Below are 20,259 nucleotides of genomic sequence, written 5' to 3'. Positions count from 1 at the left end.
GCATTTATGACTGAGCGTGACCTTGAGACACGCACATGTCAGAGCATAATTGTGGTCAAATATGTGGCACACAGAAACGCAATGAGGAAACGTGAAACCCCCATTCACACACTGTTTGAAAGGCTTTTGGGTGGAGTGAGTTTAAAGTAACACGTTGATTCATATGCATGTTTCATTTTACAGTGATTGACAAGAAGTTGTCGTGGTTGTGAAATTATGGGTGAGGCAAAAGATTTTTTTTTTGTGTGTGTGTGTGTGTGTGTGTGTGTGTGTGTGGGGGGGGGGTGGGAATAAAAACTAGTCAAACCCAAATGATTAACAAAATCAGAACCTGCGTGAGCAGATGGATGAATATTACAGTTTGACTGACGTCAAAGGAAATTATTCTCAAGCCACCATATGAATGTATTTACCCAAAGGCGCCATTTCTTTTATACAGCAGCCAAAAAAAAAAAAAAGAAGTTTTATTTGTCATTACAAGCTCGAGGGAGAATGTGGCGTATAAAAACCTCGTTTGTGTGCTCTGATGTATATCTCGAATGAAAAACTGGACTTTGTGGATGAAAATAAACCTTCCTTTTTAATGTCTCCAAGAAATTCATGCTTGTTCTGTTTGTTCGGCACGGATTGAAAGATCTGCTATAAAACCATGTGGAAATTTATGTTGCTGTCTTAACCCAATTTAATGAGCAGTATACAGTGTTACGGCTCGCGCAAGATGGAAAGCTCAGATTGTTTCATCTCTCCCTATAAATTCTGCTTGAGTGATTGTACAACAGGTGAAAGTAAACACACTTATCTAGATTTGCTCCTTATCAAGGTTTTATTATATTTAATTGTGGTTGTGATTGACGTAATAACACTAAAGTGCCAAAGGTTGGTGCTGGTGAAGGTAGCAGAAATTATGAGTTTCTACCCTCAAATATAACAGCCTTCAAATGCATCAGGATACATTATGTGAAATCAGTCTAAAAAGTAACGACATCCGTTTAAAAAACAAAGAAATACAGTGTACACAGCGGCAGCATTCCCACGACCAACCACAGGCTATGCGGTCTGTGAGCCACACCGCCTCCACCTGTACCCACCCCCCACTCCGCTCTGTCCCTCTTGTGTTTCAGACGCTCTACGCATGCGAAGTGATTCCCCTCCTTTGGTGTAACTAAGACGGAAGGTAAGCTAAACGGACAAACTTAAAAGTAACATTTTTAACCGTGAGCGACGCGTCAAGTGACCTTCTGGCTTTGGTTATTGTAGCGCCTTATCTAATATGTCATAATGGGAGCGGACCGTTCTTTCGGTTATTAATCAATAACTTGGAAGCGGTGAGAAAACGTTTGCCGAGAGGCTGAAAGGACTGGTTTAGCTAACGTTTGCAGCCGGTTTCCAATGGATGTCCGCCCTGTTAGCGAGCTAAAAAGTCTAACAGCGTCAGGAAATGTACGAGGCGGGAACCTAAAGCTAGCTTACTGGTCAAAGCTGCCGAGTCAGATGCTGATCTGGCCCAGCTGCCACGTCCTCCAGGTAGCCTCGTTCAGGGGTTTCTTAGCTTTGTAGCCCAAACTGCCTAGCTACTGTTACGCTAAGTTGAATCTTCGTTTAGATTAATTTCCAAAGAGAGTAAACTACTGGTAGCTAACTTGTTTACCACGTTTGATATTGTTCCCCGAACAGTGAGCTACATAAATCGCGAAGTCAGCATCTTGTTGTACAAACAAACTTGACATATTAGCAAGCGACTAGCTGCTAGCTTCCGAGGCAGTTGACCAACACGATAAAGATTGCACCACCGTGGATAAGTGTTGGGACACGCGTTTAGGGAACTAACGAGGAACAGCGTGCAACGCCGGACTGTTGGAAAACGAGCAGAAGCACCGACATATTGTGACGTGACCCTCGACTACAGCTAATTTAAACGGCATTCAACTTAATTCAGCCCAAATGTGACTGTTTAAGCACAGCCTCTGTGATAACCTGCACACACCACTCTTCTACAGTCTGTCAGAAATCTTCTTTTTTTTAAAGGTTTTCGTTGTTACCATATAGGCTGTAATGTACATGGTTCACATAAACTATTTTTCTATTTCCTGTTGTTAATTCGAGAATAATAATGACAGGAATAGTAGTAATAAACAAAAAAAAAGGTAAAGGTGCCAGTAACGTGTTAGTTGTCATGCACCCATTAAGGCCTTTACCAGTATGCAGTGAATCCTTACTATGCTGCGTGTAATGCTGAAACACGTCCATCCTTTGCAGTTTGCATCTTTCTGCCTCATCTAATTGATACATTTCAGTGAAACTGTGGCTTTTTGGGAGGAACACACCTACCCTCTGACCTCCTAATATTGCGGTTAGGCTCACAAAAAAGTACCACATTTGAAGATTTGCAACATTGGTTCTTAGTACCATACAAATGGTCATTCGTAATGCCACCATTTCTCTCACGTCTTCCTTGTTTTTTGTTTTCTTTCACTTGTCTGGGGTTTAATGGAGTAGCCTACGGCCCATTATGGCAGATGATGACTTCTCCACTGCGGATGCTGGGGCTTCTGCAACCTTCCCGATGCAGTGCTCTGCACTGAGGAAGAATGGCTTTGTCATGCTGAAAGGGCGTCCCTGTAAGATAGTGGAAATGTCTACTTCCAAGACTGGCAAGCATGGACATGCTAAGGTGAAACCAACTTGAGCTTTATTTTGTAATTTAGAGCTTCAGGCTTTTTTTTTGTTTTTTTTTTGTAATTTTAGCGCTTTTTTTCTCCTGTTTTTCAAGTTAGCTTCAACGCTTATGTGGGCAGGAAGTTGGATCTAATTGGTTGAAATGTTTTCCCAGGTGCACCTCACAGGTCTTGACATCTTCACTCAGAAGAAGTATGAAGACATCTGCCCATCCACCCATAACATGGATGTGCCAAATGTGGTGAGAAAAGACTACCAGGTGAGATACGGGACTTTTGAAAGTTCAGTTTTTTTTCTCTTCTTTTTTAGGACTGTCCATTAATGCTTTTGGTTTTATATGATCTGATCCAAATGAAAAAAGATGAGAAAACAAACGCCTTGTCTATTGCAAAAGGGGTGTATCGCCTTTGTCGAAGGCGAGCTGTCCTCAGTGGCTGTGAGAGAAAAGACAAGTTTTTAACCGGTTTGGCAGGTTGTCGCTTTGGGGCAGAAATTCTGGGGGAAAAATGCAAGAAGACGGTCGGTATTTTGACGACCGATGCAGGGTTTAATGCCGCTTTTGTTGAACTGGAATTCTGTTCTGCTTTCATTGTTTATTTTATTGTTTGGAGAGGTTTTTTTTTTTGTTTGTTTTTTTTCCCCCCCCAAGATAATATCTCCACCTGCTGACCACGTTTGTGGCTCTAAAGAAAAATTTGTATAGCCCGGTGCAGTTATGGCTAGGATTTATAAAACGTTATCTTCTATGGTAGTGATCTGTACATTCAGTAGAGGTGTGTGTAGAATTCCCTCTGTTAGCTCTCCTATAGCTGCAAGTAGCCACATAACAGTAGCTATGTGCTAACAGAGCAATAGTACGTGTTCGTTCATTAATTCCTGCCCTGTTCACTCGTTATATGGATATATGCATATCGCGGGTTATCTAAATAGCTTCTGAAGGACGCCGACTTTTTTTGATTATGCATTTGATGTGTTTTTTAAAAAAAAATGACTGTATTTTCCGCACTACAAGGCTCACCTGATTATAAGGTGTGCGTATTACGTAATGTTCTCTGATTGGTTTATCGCTGTGCACCAACCTTTAAGACTTTAGTGTTATTACGTCAATCACAACCTCAAGCTGCTCAAGCTGCTGCCCCCGCGACTCGACCCCCGGAGAAGCGGAAGATAATGGATGGATGGTTTATCGCTGCCAGCACATGTAGTGTAGTGTTACGTCCCTGTGTCAGCGGGAATTGGTCCGATGGTCAAGGACAACATCGTCGGTCGTTTTTACACTTATAAACCTATAAACTGCACATCGATCTGCATCACCCATCTCAGACTGAAGAACAGGCCCTCACTGGGACACGGGCAAAAGCAATAATGATGACACGATTCAGTCGTTAAGTACGAGCTCAATACAATCTTTGCCCCATTCAAAGTGAATGGCAGGGATCCGCCTGACCCTGGATTCACTCCGAACGCAAAGCGAGCGACGGAAGTGGCCAGTTGCCATTTATTTCCAATGTACGAGAGCGAAGCAAAGTGAAGGGAGAGCGGTGAGTGATGCGGAGGGGGCTTAATGCCCCGATGAATGCTCGGCGCTCCCCGCGGTAAGTTCAAAATGGCGGTATCCGTGACAGATTTTGGAATTATATGGCGCACGGCCGATTTGTGTGAAAATTTAAGGCTTTTAGGTGCGCCTTATGGTGCAGGAAATAAGGTATTTCTGTTTGACCAATCAGGCCAAAGAATTAATATCCAAGTTTATGTTGTGGGGAATTAACACTAGTAAGCAATTTCTACAAAAGCGCAGCGGCAGCTAATAAGATATGAAAGGGAAGTAAGAATATACATTGAGAAGAAGAACATATATTTTCACTTTGCTACATATCCAAATCGAGTTTAACCACTAACGTACGCAGCAGGTAACAGCTTGGTGGTTTAAGGCTGCTTTCAGTCATCCTGAGACCTGCAGAGGACATCATTGCTCTGGAAAGAAATCTTAAAACCACATTATGTGACGTAGGTAGAAGTTGCCTCGCTGTTCACGGTGCAGTTAAACATGATTAATAGTACATACGGACGTAACCACCGGCCGCAAGAAGCGATGCTTCGGGATCAAGTTGAAGCAAAAGATTCTGAAAACTTCTTATCTTTGAATGGATCTGAAGATGTTCATCTTTTGCTTGTAGCGAGCCAGCTTGCCTTCAGTGGTTTCAACCATTTACAGCCATATGAACCCAGAAAAACCTCGAGATGTAATAAAATCCGTCCTTGCTGCTTGGTTTTGAGTCGCATGCTGTCGATTGAGGTTTTGCCGTCTCTTACCTTGTTTTGCCTGGTGGCACATTTAGGTCATCGACGTCTCTGATGGCTTCTTGGCCCTGATGGACGACAACGGGGAAACCCGAGAGGATCTCAAAGTGCCCGATAGCGACTTGGGCAAAGAAATCGAGAAGAAGTTCGCCAGCGGAGAACAGTTTACGGTAAGTTTGTACGTGCTGCGGGTGGCGAGGATGATCTGATAACTCATTGCGACTGGCAACTAAAAATGTTGATCACAATTCAATTTTTTTGACAACTGTTGTCCTTAAAATTTAATTTCAAGTTGTGCTCGATGCAAATCACGCTTATTTCTCCCCTTTCAGGTCTCTGTGTTGAAAGCCGTGGATGAAGAGCATGTAGTTAGCACTAAGAACATGACCTCTTAATTAGTCCAGGACAACGTCGGAGACCTCACCCCTCGTACTCTCCTTTATGGTTTTGAAGCTTCACCAAAGCTGCGAGCCTTCACCCCGCATCTCCAGCAGAGCCCCTGCTGTCTGCTGAAATCTGGAAACTGGACTTGGTCAGCTTCAACCGTACCTCAGACTCAGGCCAGAGTGGTATTCTTCTCAGTCAATTACGTTATCCACCCACAGGTATCACTTAGCAGCATGTTCTGGTCTGATTCCAAGAAATATTGATCATGTTCCAGCAATTCATAACATTCCAACTTATATAGTCTAGAAAAAGAGCTTTTTAGGGTGCATTGCTCACTTACCGTCCTTTAAAATGAAAAGGCGTCGTTTCCCAGTTGGATACAGTTTTGGTGCTGTACTTGACTTAAATCCTTCATGAAATTTCCACCCCTAATTTTGATTTTTACCATTTTTTTTCTATCTCTGTAGCGTGACAATGCACCTCGAGCATGTTGCAGCTCTGCATATGACAGGGCTCAGAGACTCCATAATCACCGCTTCATTAATAGCTGGATTCCGCTTTTCCACCGCCGCCGAGTAACACACAAACACCTACATGGACACGAATGACTCGTATACACATGCCTTAGCAGCTACGTGCTTCAGTAGAAAGCTAAATTATTATTTTTATTATTCACTCTGCACTTCCACCGCAGATCTGCAGGCAAATCTTCTGCTCCGTGTAGCCAGGTCTCAAGGTCAGCCTTTTTTCCCGCTGTCCCAGCAGCCCAAACGGGCCGGGACGGAGGCGGCCGGGTGGGGGCCCATTTCTCTCTTCTGCGTTACGGAACCTTCTTTTCACTTGAGGCCTTTACGAGCTGATATATGTATAGCAAATTATTTTGAAAAGAAACAAAAACAAAACGACAACATCTACATTATACGCGATGGTTTTTTTAAACTGTTCTCTCCGAGCTTAATTGTAGCAGGTCAACAAATTGATACAAATCTAGAATTATCTGAACAAAACTGTGGAAACGAGCAATTTTAAGATGTAACCAAATCCAAGGGGTGCTTAATGGGGGGAAGGGGGGGTATGCAGAGGATATTGTTGCCCTTGGTTTTCTGTTTTATTTTTATGAAATCATGCTAAATCGTTTGGTTAATTTAAACTCTTTAAATCGGACTCTTTCAGGGTGACGTTAGGTAAAGACTTTAAGTAATCTGAGTGCATTTGCATGGACTGCATCCATGTGCTTGCCAGTCCATTTTCTCCCTTACCTCTCACCTTAAGATTAAAACTGAATGGCGCGTTCTCGTTTGAAGCACTGCAGCCTACGGTTTCTGTTTTGGTTGCTGTTGACTGTGTTCTCGTAACAGCATTTGAATTTAGCAAAGGGGCCAGTTTTGTTTCTTTTTTTCTTTTTTCAGGAATGCATGTGTTAAGAAAAATACAAATAACTGCTGTTCAGCCATGAAAATGATACATTTAAGCTTCTAGGCAAGTTATACATTTGCAAGGGGTGCATGAGGAAGAATAAAAGCAATATTTAACCTGTTTTAAGTTTTGGGTCATGAACCTGCGATCTTGCAAAAAAACAAAAACCGCTCAGAAGCGTATTCATCAACAAAACTGGTTTCTGTAGCAGAAATCCCTCGGTCCCTTATGACGGGTAAGGACAATGTTTACATGATGTTTATGACATCAGGTTACTTCTAAAAGTGGATAATATTGTAATTCTTCAGATGCGTGTGAGCGCATAGATTGTAATTTTGACATTTGAAGGTGTTCTGTTCTGTTGGACAACAGCAGCCGGTCTGTCACTTCGTGTTTGGATCTCAGTCCGCCTAAAGTATTGTTTTTTTTTTTTTTTTTTTTTTCGATTCCATCGAGACACCGAAAGTCGTCCACTGGGTGTCGTCTCTTGAATTTAGTTTCTCATCATTCCAGTCTTTTTTTTTTTTTCTTGTGTGTGTGAGGTTTTCCCCCGAGGGATGTCGTGGAAGCAACTGTGGCATTAAAAAAAAAAAAAAAAAAAAAGAATGAAAAAAGTGGCTTTTGAATCTTAACTCTCGTTTTCCAAATATGTCCGACGGGAGTTCTGTGGATTGCAAGAGCAAAGCTGGAAAGCCATTTGACTGTTCAGTGCAGTGATGGTGCATCTGACTCTATGAATAATCTTTAAAGAGCCTGTGTGCAGGTCTGGGACAGTCAAAGGACTTCGTTGGACGGCTTGCGGCCCCGGCTGCGGTCCCAAGCACCCAGGTCCTCTCGACACGTAGCCTTTCGACGCTTCACTCTGATCCAACCGTAACCGGGGAGCGAGATGTGCAAAGAATGCGCCAAGAGCATAATCTGCCGTTAAGCTAAAAGAGGGAAGTCAACCAACCTGTTCAGCACACGCAAACATCGTGCTCTTTCCACATTTCTTTTCTCTGATTTGGTTCGTAACATCCTCCCTCCTTAAAAGCAAAAGCCGTGGATATAAGATCCTAACGTCTGATTAACAGAGCAGCTTAAAAGCAATGGCGCTTCAGTGCTCCGCTATTCTCCCGCACTCTCCATCGTCTTAACAAAAGAGGCGTCTTCCTTAAGCCATATTTGTCCATGTGTCCAAGCTCCGTTGTCCCTCCCGGTCCTCGAGTTATCGTGCTGCTCACTTTGCAACGGGTTACGAGACTGCTCTCTGATTCTGTTTGACAACATGTTTACAGTGTAAGGTGACCCTGTCGTTTTGCCTTCAAGCGCTGACCTGGGATCAGTCCGGTAGACGCAGCTGGTCAGTATCACGAGAGCAGTTTTTTTTCTTTTTTGTCAGGGCTCCAAAGTGAGTTTTAGGAGACACGATACTCAATTAGGGTAGAAAATAAGAACCTGTCTCAACCCAGTACTTATATGGTGTATTTTATTTTTCTTCTTCTTCTTCTTTTTCTGTTGTGTCACCTCTTAAAGGTATAGTTTGTTTCCCATTTTCTTTCTCTTTGAACTGGGTTACTTCATTTTTATTGGGGTTTATTTGTATGTTTAAACCACAGTTTTAGACTGCATTGTATTATCTTTAAGCCTGAAATAGGCAAATATGGTATATATGTTCCTGTGTATGCTGAAGAAGTCGTTTTAGGTCATTTTTAAAGTGAAGTACAGGTCTATTTGTACCTGTGTTGTTTTTCCAGGGGTAAAAGTGACCTTTAGACTCTTGTGGAATATAAGGATATATAAATGCCTCTTTTCTGGGTTCTCACTAATCTATGGCTACTGTCTTAAAAATTGTTTTTGTTCTGTTTTCAGTATGCTCAATAAAGTTCATAAGATGTGACCGGCTACAAGAAGTGCACAAGCTTTTCTCCTTGTTTTGTTCAAACTGACAAACGCATCGGATCAAATTTAGTCCACTGCTTGACGCCAGTTCCAGTCACAGAGGAGGATGTAAAAGTCTTCCTTAAAAGTCTCTTATTTCCTCTGAATGAAACGAAGAGATTGAGACTTAACCGATTTCTTGCATTTCTCTGATCATTATTTCGATTCCCTGGTCAAATTGAGCGGTTTAAAGTCTCACAGTTATTATTATTGCAGGTATGTTAGATAAACTAGGTTCTGCTTGCGACATACGACCCTTCCTGAATGAATGAGGCACCAGGAAGGCTGCTTTTGGAATGGAGACGCCTAAAAGGCCACAACAGAAATGTTAATGTTGGCAAGTAACAGCATGTCTGAAATAACAAGACTTGTTCAGATTAAAAAGAAAAGGATTTTAGATTGGAACTTACTTCGACCACAGAAACCCATGCGTTGGCAGCCACGTATTCATAAGATGGAGATGCAGCATCGTTCTGAAGAGCCCTGTGCTAAGTGCCTGATCTTTTTCCAGCTGAAAGAAGAAGGTAACGATCAAACCTGAGAGTGAACCAGCATCTAAACACCTGGTCCAGATGTGTGAATTATTTATCAAGCACTTGGTAAAGTGCTTTATTAAGATGAAAATGTTCACTTTTTTGTATATGGGATAGATGTTGATCAAATAGTTTCAACTGGGATCACAAAGAACTTTGATCATTAAGTTTTAGCTTCTGGGCTAATAGCTTTGACTTTGCATATGTTTGAGGTTCACATTTTAATATTTTTTTTTCCTTCTCCATCTTGCCTGAAGCTGCTTTTTTTCCCTCCTGTTTCATGCTGAACCCGAACTTACCGCCTCTTTTTTTCTTTGCTTTAGTTTTTTCTACATTTGCACATCTTTACTTGTTGCGTTCTGTGACGGCGGCACTTCCCCAACAATGCAGCAGGTGGCAGTAAAGCATCGGTTTTCATGAATGGGATTTAGAATCGGCCTCCTCGTGAACCGTCGAAGCGTTCAGACTGTTTCACTGTTAATTAAATGCCAAAGAAACGGAAGACAACCATTTTTAGACTTCAGTCAGACCACATTGTTCGCACTTACTTTTGCCATGTTCGGGACTCTTCCCAGACATGAATTGCTCACTTGATGATTTACTTGCGGTCCGGATGAACCCCTCCGACACGGTAATGTTTCTCAGGAGAAATTCAATCCATGGTCAAAGAACCAAAGAACCCCCTAATAAACAATAAAACCCTTGTGTGAGCACCATCCCATATATATATATATCTATCATGCAGACGCATTCTGATGCATCGACGTTAAGAAGACGCATGGGATCTCCTTGCACTGCTGGCAGACCTCCATAACGTGGACTTTGCAGCAATCACAGAGAGAGTTTTGCTGGGATATGTGGAACTCCTTCAAGGATCAAGTAGAAAGTGAAGCTGGGATTGTGGAGGGGATTGGCTGAGGTTTTACGGACCATTCCACTATGCGCCAAACTTGTTTATCAAGACAGGGAAGCTCAGGGATTCCTGGATGATTTATGGGTGGATATGAGTCGGGTTTTAAAAGGTTTGATGGAGTTCTGGAACAGAACAGGCTTGTCTTGTAAGTCAGGAAAAACAGTGCTCTCAACACACACACACACACACACACACACACACACACACACACACAGGCTGCATATACAGCAGCGAGGTGGGGTCAAGCGAAGAAAGGGCCTTTTTTTAAAAACAAAAAAAACTGCAGGACCTATTCCTCAAACAGCTTGAGATGGAGACAGAGATCAAAGCCAGAGTGCGAACCATGTGCTTTTATTGAAAGTGTGTGGGATTAGCTGTGTGAGAGACAGATGCAGTGTGAGTATATCTGTGAAGGCTTTCAGGAAACAGAGCGTCCTTTTAAGCACCGCTAAATGCAGCGTTACGCAATAAAACAACGGGTATTAGATGGAATCGACTGTTCTCTCGTCTTCGATAAGCTTGCAAACTTTTTTTTTTTTGGCACTCACCAGAAATTTTGTTCATTTGATACCTGTGAGCGCCTCGGCCAAATTAATTTATCGCAGCGTATTTGAAAACTGTTATTTTTTCATTTATTGCAGCGCGCCTCACGTTCACGTCTGTATAAGTTGACGCACGCTGAGCGCGTCTGTGTGCTCAGGTGGTGAACGTCTGCTCCACAGACGTGAGTCTGTCTGCTCTGCTTAGATGGTGCTCGAGGATTTCTGAAGATAAGGGCAGTTATCGAATCCAGATTTTTCTTTCTGTTTTTGGGGGGGTGATAAAGAAAGGCAGAGCCCTCTTCACCGCTGTCTCTGACAGGGTTTAGAGGATGAATGGAGGACAGAAGGAGGTGTTCAGGCTTCCTTTCATGTGCTCGGTCCCACTGAGAGACAAACAGCTGGGCAGGTTTCTCTGTGCTTGTGTACGGGAGCGGAGAGAAGGGTGAATATTGGACGTAACCAATTGATGGATTGTGATGTTAAGACATAAGTGACTCTTTATCCGTCATTTTATAGATTTTCCCTCTTATCTTTTGCCATTTGTCTATGGATGGCTGCACAGAATCAGCCTGTTCAATCACCTCAACTCTTTGGCCCAGGTGCACGTTTTCCAGCAACTGCACCCCCTAATGACTTCAGTGATTCGCTCACCTTTACTCTCATGTTGGCCTTTGTGATTTTGAGCCAAATGACTTTTTCTCTGTCTATTCAGACGGATGGAAATTCAAAACCGGTTATGTCGGCGGCAAAAACAGCCGACAAGAGGCATCGTCTCAACTTTCATTTCGAGAGTCCATCACATGAGGGCAGACTGAGATCTGCTCAGTGTGAAAATGTTTAGGAAATGTGGGATGTTGTTTGTAAGAGGCAGTGATTAAGACCAGAAGGAAAGGGGGGGGGGGGGGGGGGGGGTCTTCTAAAATACCAATGAAAACAGATGTGCTCATTTGAGAAAGGTGTTCCAGGCATGTACTTTCTATTTTAGCCGTGATCTCATGCTGCCAGGAAGTCTCTGAAAGGAAAGATCTTCCATGGTAGACTCGGTCAATGACTTCATGTACAGAAAATCCAGACCAGGATGTTTTTTTTTTTTGTAATTTAGGAGGAAAGAGATTGCTTGTTCAAGTTTCTCCTCTTCAGAGGAACAATTTTAATGATTGACTATCAAGAATGAGGGCCTGTGGCCAGCATGCAGTATCACATTACTGCGACTAATCATATTTGTATCAATTTGTCTGGCGACACGCCATAAATCCAGAGGCACAAGAGCTAAAACAAATACAGAAAGTGCATATGTATAACATTACATTAAGTCTGATTGGAGCTTCTGTTTTTGGCCAGTTTGAACAGGATTGTAGCATCCCGCTGCTGAGTGTTGTTTCTGGCCACCTGCTCCCCTCTGGTAAAGCTTTGAACTTCCCTTTGTGTGTGTGTGTGTGTGCAGGCAACCTACGACGTATGTGTGTATATATGTCAGGGCAGTTAGTAGACTAGTAGTTGGAATGTTGAAAGGTTGAGTCCAACATCTGGAGGTTGACTCCAGCGGGACTATAAAGAAGAGCTGGTGGTGCGGACAAATCCTTATTCAAACCAGATGAGGATAGCTGCTCAGAGCTGAGGACTAAAAACACCATTGCTTGGACTTTATTTAACATATATTTTACATTTATCTATGATCAAATTCTTACATATTCATGTCATGATGAGACAGATAGCAAAGCACAGTATTGGTTTATCAAGTGGACTTGCATTTGAGAATTTCTGACTTTTGAAAGCTAGTTTATCTTTGTTCTCAAGGTAATGTCTTTGCTCTTTGGCATTGTGCAATCACACACCTGAATGCTCCGGACCTGCTTTTATTAGAGGTCCTGATGATCAATTAATCGAGTGAGTTTGATTGGCTGCACCTGGCTAATATTTACCCTTTTAACTACTATAGGAGCAGCAAGTGAACTGGAACTTCTTGCTCAGCAACATTTGGTTTTTTGTCCTCGCAGCGTCAGCTGATTATACGGAAAATGAAGAACCTTACAAAACAAGAGTCACGTTAAAAAGAATGATAGCAGTCAGCAACCAGGGTAAAATGTGCATGTTTGACATTTTAGTCACGCTGTACACCGAGGCAGATGGGGCTGAAGACGCCTTTTTTTTGGAACTGTGGAGTGCTGAGGCGATGCTATCATACAAATAAACAGGTGTCTGTCCACTCCTCTCCCACTCCTATCAATTTCCTGGCCATAGCTGGACCCACAGAAGAGCTGCATGTGCAACATATTACATAAGAGGAGAAAAAAAACACTCTTTTGTGTTTATTTCCTGTGGAGATGGGGTGGATTTCTGGTCATCAAGTAGTTTAAGTTACTTTCATTAAACCCGATGTGCAGTTGTCCATTTAGGGCGAAGCTTGGACAAGAATAGAGAAGTATAGCCATGACCAAAACTATGTTGGCCTAAGGCTCCTTCTCATCAACACCGACACGACTGAGATGAAACTCACTTAACAGGGTTTTTTTTTTTTTTGCAGCCATGAAATGAAATCAGAGTCCTTCAAAGACTCTTCCTCTCAGCCTGTGTGTGAATTTGAGAAATATTATCAGTTCGCAGCGTCCTGAAAACAACCTCAAGGACATCTGGAGATAGCCACTTTGTTCCCATTTTCCTGCCGGCTGTTTGTGAAACCGCTCACTCGTGTTTTGTCTCGTCTCGGAGGAGAGTGCCATGAGAAAATGGGCATGTTGTTGATGCAGAGGTCCTATCTATCTTCAGGGTAGCGACCGTAATAGTGACTGACACCATGTGGTAACCCACTTATAATAATCTGCAGCTGTTGATTGCAAAGTTGTTGTGATGACAGAAACTATGAAGAATGATGATGAACAGACTCTTGGGTACTACACAGTGACACACACTGGTTTATTATGCAGCTCTTTGAGTGTGTGCTGAATGTTGTCTCATGTGATTGTGTGTTTTAGCAACAGAGTCAATTTTTTTAAATTGTACTTTTAGCCCATGTGTGTGTGTGTGTGTCAGCAAGCGAATGAATGCGTAATGTGGTACATATGTTTTGCGGTTCTGTATGTTTATGTACAGAGGAATGGGAGTGGTTGTGAAAACACTTCCACAGAGTACAGTTCCCAGGCCCAAGGGAGTTATGGGATTGGCTGGGTCACCGTAGGGAGCGGATAAACCCGACAGTGACTCCCAGAGAGTCATTGTGTGTGAGAGTGTTTGACTGAAACCAAAAGAGCGGGAAGAGGAGGTGGATGTGAGCGACGACATGGTAAAGCAGAACCTTCTTATTGTGTTTTTCTCCAACCAGAACTGAATGCAATTGAAATACATCCCTTTGCAATGCTGTAGTAAAACATTTCACCATCCAACCATTTGCTGTATTCACATTACGCTGTAGGGTCGCTGCTGGCTGGAGTCTGCCGGGCTTTGGGCAAGAAGCAGGTTACATCCTGCAGAGGTGAACAGTCCATTCAATTCAATTCAATTCAGTTTTATTTATATAGCACCAAATTACAACAAATGTCATCTCAAGGCACTTAAATAATAGAGTCCAATTCAAGCCATTTGGAATTCAATTAATTGTAATTATAATCCAATGAAATCCAATTAATTAATTTCAAAATAATCCAATTAATTCATGTAGAGCCAATTAAAAAAAACAACATCCTAGCTAAGGAACCAACAGATTGCACCAAAACTTGTCTTCAGTCTAATCTCTTGTCTTGTGCGTGCCTGAGGTGACTGTGGAGAGGAACGACTCCCTTTTAACAGGAAGAAACCTGTGGCAGGACCAGACTCAGGAAGGGTGGCCATCCGCCTCGACCAGCCGGGGTTTGAGAAGATGGAAAAGAGGGAAAAGAGGGGGAAAAACACCATCCAAAGGATACCTGTTGGAACAGGGAAATACAAGTACATGTATATAATATCATTTGAGAACTTAAACAGGGGAAAAAGAGAGCAAAGTGAGGAGAGGTGTGACAGATGAGGTCCCCCAGCAGTCTAAGCCTATAGCAGCTTAACTATGGGATGTTTCAGGATCACCTGAGCCATCCCGAACTATAAGCTTTATCAAAAAGGAAAGTTTTTAAGCCTAACCTTAAAAGTGGAAAGGGTGTCTGCTTCCCGAACATTTACTGGCAGCTTATTCCACAAGAGAGAGGCCTGATAACTGAAGGCTCTGCCTCCCATTCTACTTTTAGAAACTCTGAGAACAGCAAGTAAACCTGCAGTTTGGGAACGAAGTGCTCTGTTAGGAAAATATCTTACAATGAGATCTTTAAGATATGATGGAGCTCGGTCATTAAGAGCTTTATTTGTGAGGAGAAGAATCTTAGATTCTATTCTGAATTTAACAGGGAGCCAATGAAGAGAAGCTAAAACTGGAGAAACATGATCTCTCCTGTTAGTTCTCATCAGAACTCTGGCTGCAGCATTTTGGATCAGCTGGAGGCTTTTCAGAGAATATGTGGGACAGCCCAATAATAAAGAATTACAGTAGTCCAATCTTGAAGTAACAAATGCATGAACTAGTTTCTCTGCATCACCCTGAGACAGGATGTTCCATCACAAGGCTTACCTCTGCAAATATCCAAAGCGTCTAATGTTGGAGAGGTTTGAGTGTGCAGGAAATCCCAGGAGTTATGTCATCAGGGGCAGTTAGGGTAGGGTCTCTTAAAGCTAATTGGTCTTGGGTTGTTCAAACAACCTTTAAGGTGAGCAAATCAAGTGGAAGGGGCCCAATTGTTTAAAAACGCATGCTAAAGTGCCCTCCTGGGAGCCAAAATGCGGGCTAAAGTGCCCTCTACAGAGGTGAGGGTGCGCTATATGTGCCCTTTTTTTTTCTTTTCCCCCCCTGCCCTTCATAAAGTCTGTGCACGCCACTGTGGACCGAAATAGAATCTCATAAACAATGGCTCTCATCTCAAAGTAACTTAGTGTCTGTCAAAGCTGAGTTTTTGCTGCATGGTCAATTCTAAATAATGAATAAACTTGGCATGGATTTTGGACTGTGGGAAGAAACCCTACACATTCGCAGGGATGCAAACGCTCAAACAGGAAGCCCCTGCCGGCTCATGAGCAGGTTTGAACTCAGAGCCTTCTTGCTGTGCGGGGTCAGTGAAAGCACAGATAAAAAAAACATCAACTAAGATTGGTAAAAACCTTTTTTAAATCCTCACAGAGCTGGAAAGGTCACCTTACCCTTAACATTTAGAATTTTAGGCCACAATGAAACAAAATCTGTCAACATTCTCATGTGAACAAGATAAACCTCGAAAGTGCATGTCTTCTTTTGGAAACTTCAACAGGGTAGTCCCACCAGAATAGTTAGGACTACGGATTGACCTATTATTTACTTTTAAATGGCAGACGTTCAGTCTTGTTTTCAAGCACCAGGTGGTGCCACAACGTCTGAAATATTGAATATGCTCAGCATACCATCAAACGCCCATCTGGTTTTATTTCAAAGTAAAGAAGGGGAAAGTTTGCGTTGCAGAAACGGCTCCAGTTCTATGATACAAATGCACATTTTGCTGCCATTTCAGGATCCTGATTAAGTGCTTCAGCACTGAGCTAAACACTGTATAGCTCAGGAATGTGTACTTCTCCACATATCTTTGGAATTCTTTTTTTTTTTCTTTTACAACTTGCAGTAAGTATTTCCCCACATGCCCCCAAGCTGTGCCTGATCATTTTTGTATACAATTTGATTTGAATTCTCCCTCTTTTTGTTACTTATACTTATGTTTTTGTCCTTTTTTTAAATCCTTCTCCTTTGCTTTTTTAATGCTCTCTGCTTTTTTCCTTCCAAACCCTCTTGTAACATTATGGCTCTTCACATCTGGGATGCACCTGTCACGGTGGAGAGTTAACTTTTCCCACGAGACTCCTGTGCCTCTGAAGTTAAGAATCCTTCTACCCATTCGATCTGTGTAAATATTTACCTGCATGAGTTATAATGCACAAATGAGCTGTGGATTTGTATGAGTCAAAGATGTTATTGTCCCACACAGGGAAATTGAGGGCTGCAGAAAACATTACGAGAATATAATAAAGTATTAATTTCTAAATCTTGATTCTTGATGGTTCATTTCTCGATCTATGATTATGTATCATATCATTTTGCATTTATTCTCACATTGAGATGCCATCAGCTTTACTACATATGGTGGAACATGAGCAGTGGATCCACATGCACCCCAGAATTAATCCTGTCTTCTGTCACGTCGTTGATAATCTTCATAAACATATAAACTCACATAATTTTGAGCAACCTGCCTCAGCCTCTCTGAATACAATTGCATATTAACAACGATCTGTGCACGGAACAGGAAGTCTTAGGCTCGATATCCCTGACCTCTTATTCAGATGTCACAGGGTTGATTAGAGGCCCGGAAATATTGGTCATGGTAGCCTTAGTTATAGCCATTAGACATGGTAGTAGATGGGCTCCCAAACTGTATCATCAATAAACACTGCAGATGTCTCATTATGGCAGACTTGGGTTGTAACCGGGTAAGAAAATGACAGAATGTACTGCACTGATGATTTGATTACCTCCAGTGTTCTCCCACTATCTTTGCTTTGCTTTGTTTTTGCAGCGTAAGGACAGCATGTTTCACTTGCATCGAGAGCTCCCTTGACTGCATGTCATGGACACGAATCAACAGCTTCCATGTGTGGATATAGACTCCAGATCTTTCGCCCGCTTAATTGGAAAGAAAAATAACGAAGTTATAACCCGGACGTGTCTATGAAACAGTTTATGACTCAATTCTCAAATAAATTTTAAGCTCTTGGGGGGAAAAAAACCCAAAAATAATAAATTCTACGAATGATGTATAACACCTTTCTTTAATTGGTGGAAAGCCAGTGAGGGTACAGGCTCAGTTCTATGTTTTGAGACTTTAAACAGGTGGCTGTGTCATGGCTGGCTCCTGCTTATACCCCACAGGATGGAAATGAGATGAGTTGTTGCACACAATATGAACTCAGCCACAGTGGGCATTAACTAAATTACACACAATGGAAAGCTGAACTAATTAAAGGTAATCAAGGCAGCACGCTCTCGTTTTTCCACTGTTTAATCAGTTTAATCAGTTTTTGGTTGTTTGAACCTGCAACCTGAACGAATAGTCAATGTTGGTTCTTTTTTTCTGCACATTTCACAACACATATAACATATGCGTGTCAGTGGATGTGTGTGGGAAGGCTCGGGCTGGGTCATCGTTGGGGCTTCTCTGAATCATTGTTTCCAAAGCCGGTTGCCGTGGCAGCAAGAGGGCTAAGGGATCTGCCACAATACAACCACATAAATCTGCACTTAAAAGGGAGCTGACCGGTGCCTCACCTGTGTGTGCTCAGAAACCACCTTTAATATGATGTCTGTGCTTTGGGACCAAATCTGATTGCCAAGTAGTTTATGAGGCAAAGGCAGAGTGTATATTGGCTGTTAGTATTTCAAGAGTTGTTTGTGGATTATATTAGTAATTTCAAGTCAGTGTTTATTGATCACTATTGAAAATCAGTGCAAACACTAAATTTCTTTCTTCTCCTCGTCCCTCCTTTGAAATCATTTCCTTGTGTTTAGGCTACAGAATATAAACCCGATCATTAAAACATAAAAACGGTGATTTAGGGCTGTGTGGGAGAGCAGCAACTTCTCTCTCGTTTAAGGCAGGGCTGGGGCATGAAAGATCCAATGGAAGTTGCCATTTGATGACCGAGACCTGCTGCTTCTATTGTTCCATTTGTGAGTCTGTGTGGACGTCTGTGTGTGAGCTTGGTCGCACCCACCAGCATGCTAATGTACAATCTGTCATAGCCTTGTCCTCGCAGTGGGAAGGGTGGAAGCTACACATTGATTGGAAATCTGCTCTCTGTCCTTTATTGTTAAGCTGCCAATCTGTCTGCCTCCAATAATAAATATCAGCCAGAGTGTGCGCCTATGTGAGCTGGAGGTTACTGAGCAGCCTCTTCTTCACTGTTTTCAATAATAAACATTAAGGAGGGTGCTGAAGCAATCCAAACCACAAACACATGCACACACATGTTTAAAGGTCAGCATTCTGATGAGGTCTGTGCAGCTTTGTCTTTTTCCCACAATGGTGAAAAACTCCAGATGTGGGAGTCAGATTGGAAGTGTGATACACACTTGCTTGCAAAGCAACACGTGTTTAAAAGCTTTTGATATTGTATCTTGTCCTCTAGCCTCTGTGATCTTGTTCGAACAGTTTTTTTTTTTATTTGGACCAAACGTACAGTACATTGTTGAAAGACCGAATCAGCAATCTGAGGAATCCTTAAGACAATAATTCCTGAGAATGTAGCAAGACCTGTGGTTGCAGGAGCTAAGGCAACATGCATTTAAAGGGGAGGTAATTTAGTGTTCCACGTATGTGAAGTTGTAGAACTCACAAGGGACATTTAAAAAAAAAAAAAAAAAACAGCAGCTAAAGCACAGATGACCAGACCTGACTTTTTCTGGTGAGATGAAAAATTACTCAACCACTTTACTAAAAACCCACTATGGCTTTGTTCTGGGATTTTATTGCTTTTCCTTGTGCATATATGGAGCAGCAGCAAACATCTGCGAGGAACAGAGCATAACAGGCACAGATGACAGACACGACACTGATCAGATACCGCATGAAATGGAGAATTTTGGAAGAGGAAGCAAACGGGCAGGCTAAAGTAGCTGAAATAATGTGTTCTATTTGAAATTTGCCAATTTATACGTTGAAAAGATTCAGCTGAGCAATTGGTATGCTAGGCTAAAAGGAACAAGCATCCTTTTTTAATTTTCTTTTTATTGTCCTTGGGAGCAGAGAAAACCACTCAAAATATTTTTTTGTATATTGTCTGGTTTAAAGAAAGACAGCTTTTCATATTGTGGCCAGAGATATCAGCTTTTCCAGCTGTATGATAACTGCCTATAGAAGAACTTATCAGATGTAGCTTGCTCGTGAAAATGCTGTTTCTGGACACATATTTTTAGAATTTTAATCTAACTATAAAAAAGGACTCAAGAATGCACATGATGACTACGAAAACATGACATCATCCTTGAAAAACTGGGGCTAAATCCTTGCAGATACCTTGGAAATGAAATTGTATTTTTTGTCCAAAGGTCTGTCCTTAGCCTCCAAAGTCAGAGCTTTCTTTGTGAAATGAGATACAGAGAGGAAAGGATGGGTACTACAATGAAAAAAGAACGAGAAACTGTATCTCGAATAAAAGTTCTTTGTGATATTGAGTCTCTTATAGCTGCAGTTAATTTTGTTATCCTCTGCTGTGACAGTTCTCGAGCCAACAAAGCACCCTGCGAATTTTGCTGAAAGATTGAGTGTGAGAGAAGACTATGTTACAGACAATGGATGGGATTTAGTAAGTCCAAGATAGAAGGGATTGTGAGGTTAAGAGAGAGCCATGAGATGAGAGAGTGGGTCTGTGAAAGATGGGGAAAATGTCAAGGGGTTTGTTGTCTGGTGTGTGAGAGACCTAATTGAATTATATGACATTGGACATGTCACAAAGGGGAAATGTAAGGGACATTAGAGGT

General features: G+C 42.0%; 1 protein-coding gene across 2 annotated transcripts; it reads left to right on the top strand.

The window, feature by feature from the left end:
• Positions 1-1,065: 1,065 nt before the first annotated feature.
• LOC140269952 (eukaryotic translation initiation factor 5A-1-like) lies at positions 1,066-6,947 on the top strand. 2 transcript variants are annotated; one of them, XM_072364990.1, is made up of 5 exons: positions 1,066-1,174; positions 2,497-2,671; positions 2,831-2,935; positions 5,016-5,147; positions 5,310-6,947. In XM_072364990.1, the coding sequence occupies exons 2-5, from the start codon at positions 2,510-2,512 to the stop codon at positions 5,370-5,372; spliced, it is 462 nt and encodes a 153-aa protein (XP_072221091.1). In that variant the 5' UTR covers positions 1,066-1,174; positions 2,497-2,509; the 3' UTR covers positions 5,373-6,947. The 2 variants fall into 2 exon arrangements, with proteins under 2 accessions (XP_072221091.1, XP_072221090.1); XM_072364989.1 differs by having other exon boundaries at positions 1,073-1,175; positions 2,504-2,671.
• The last annotated feature ends 13,312 nt before the right edge of the window (positions 6,948-20,259 follow it).

Source organism: Leuresthes tenuis, unplaced genomic scaffold, assembly GCF_036924035.1.
Source record: "Leuresthes tenuis unplaced genomic scaffold, fLeuTen1.0.hap1 SCAF_15, whole genome shotgun sequence".
NCBI classification, from domain to species: domain Eukaryota; kingdom Metazoa; phylum Chordata; class Actinopteri; order Atheriniformes; family Atherinopsidae; genus Leuresthes; species Leuresthes tenuis.
The sequence above is the reverse complement of the archived record's forward strand: the minus strand, read 5'-3'. Positions and strand labels throughout refer to the sequence as shown.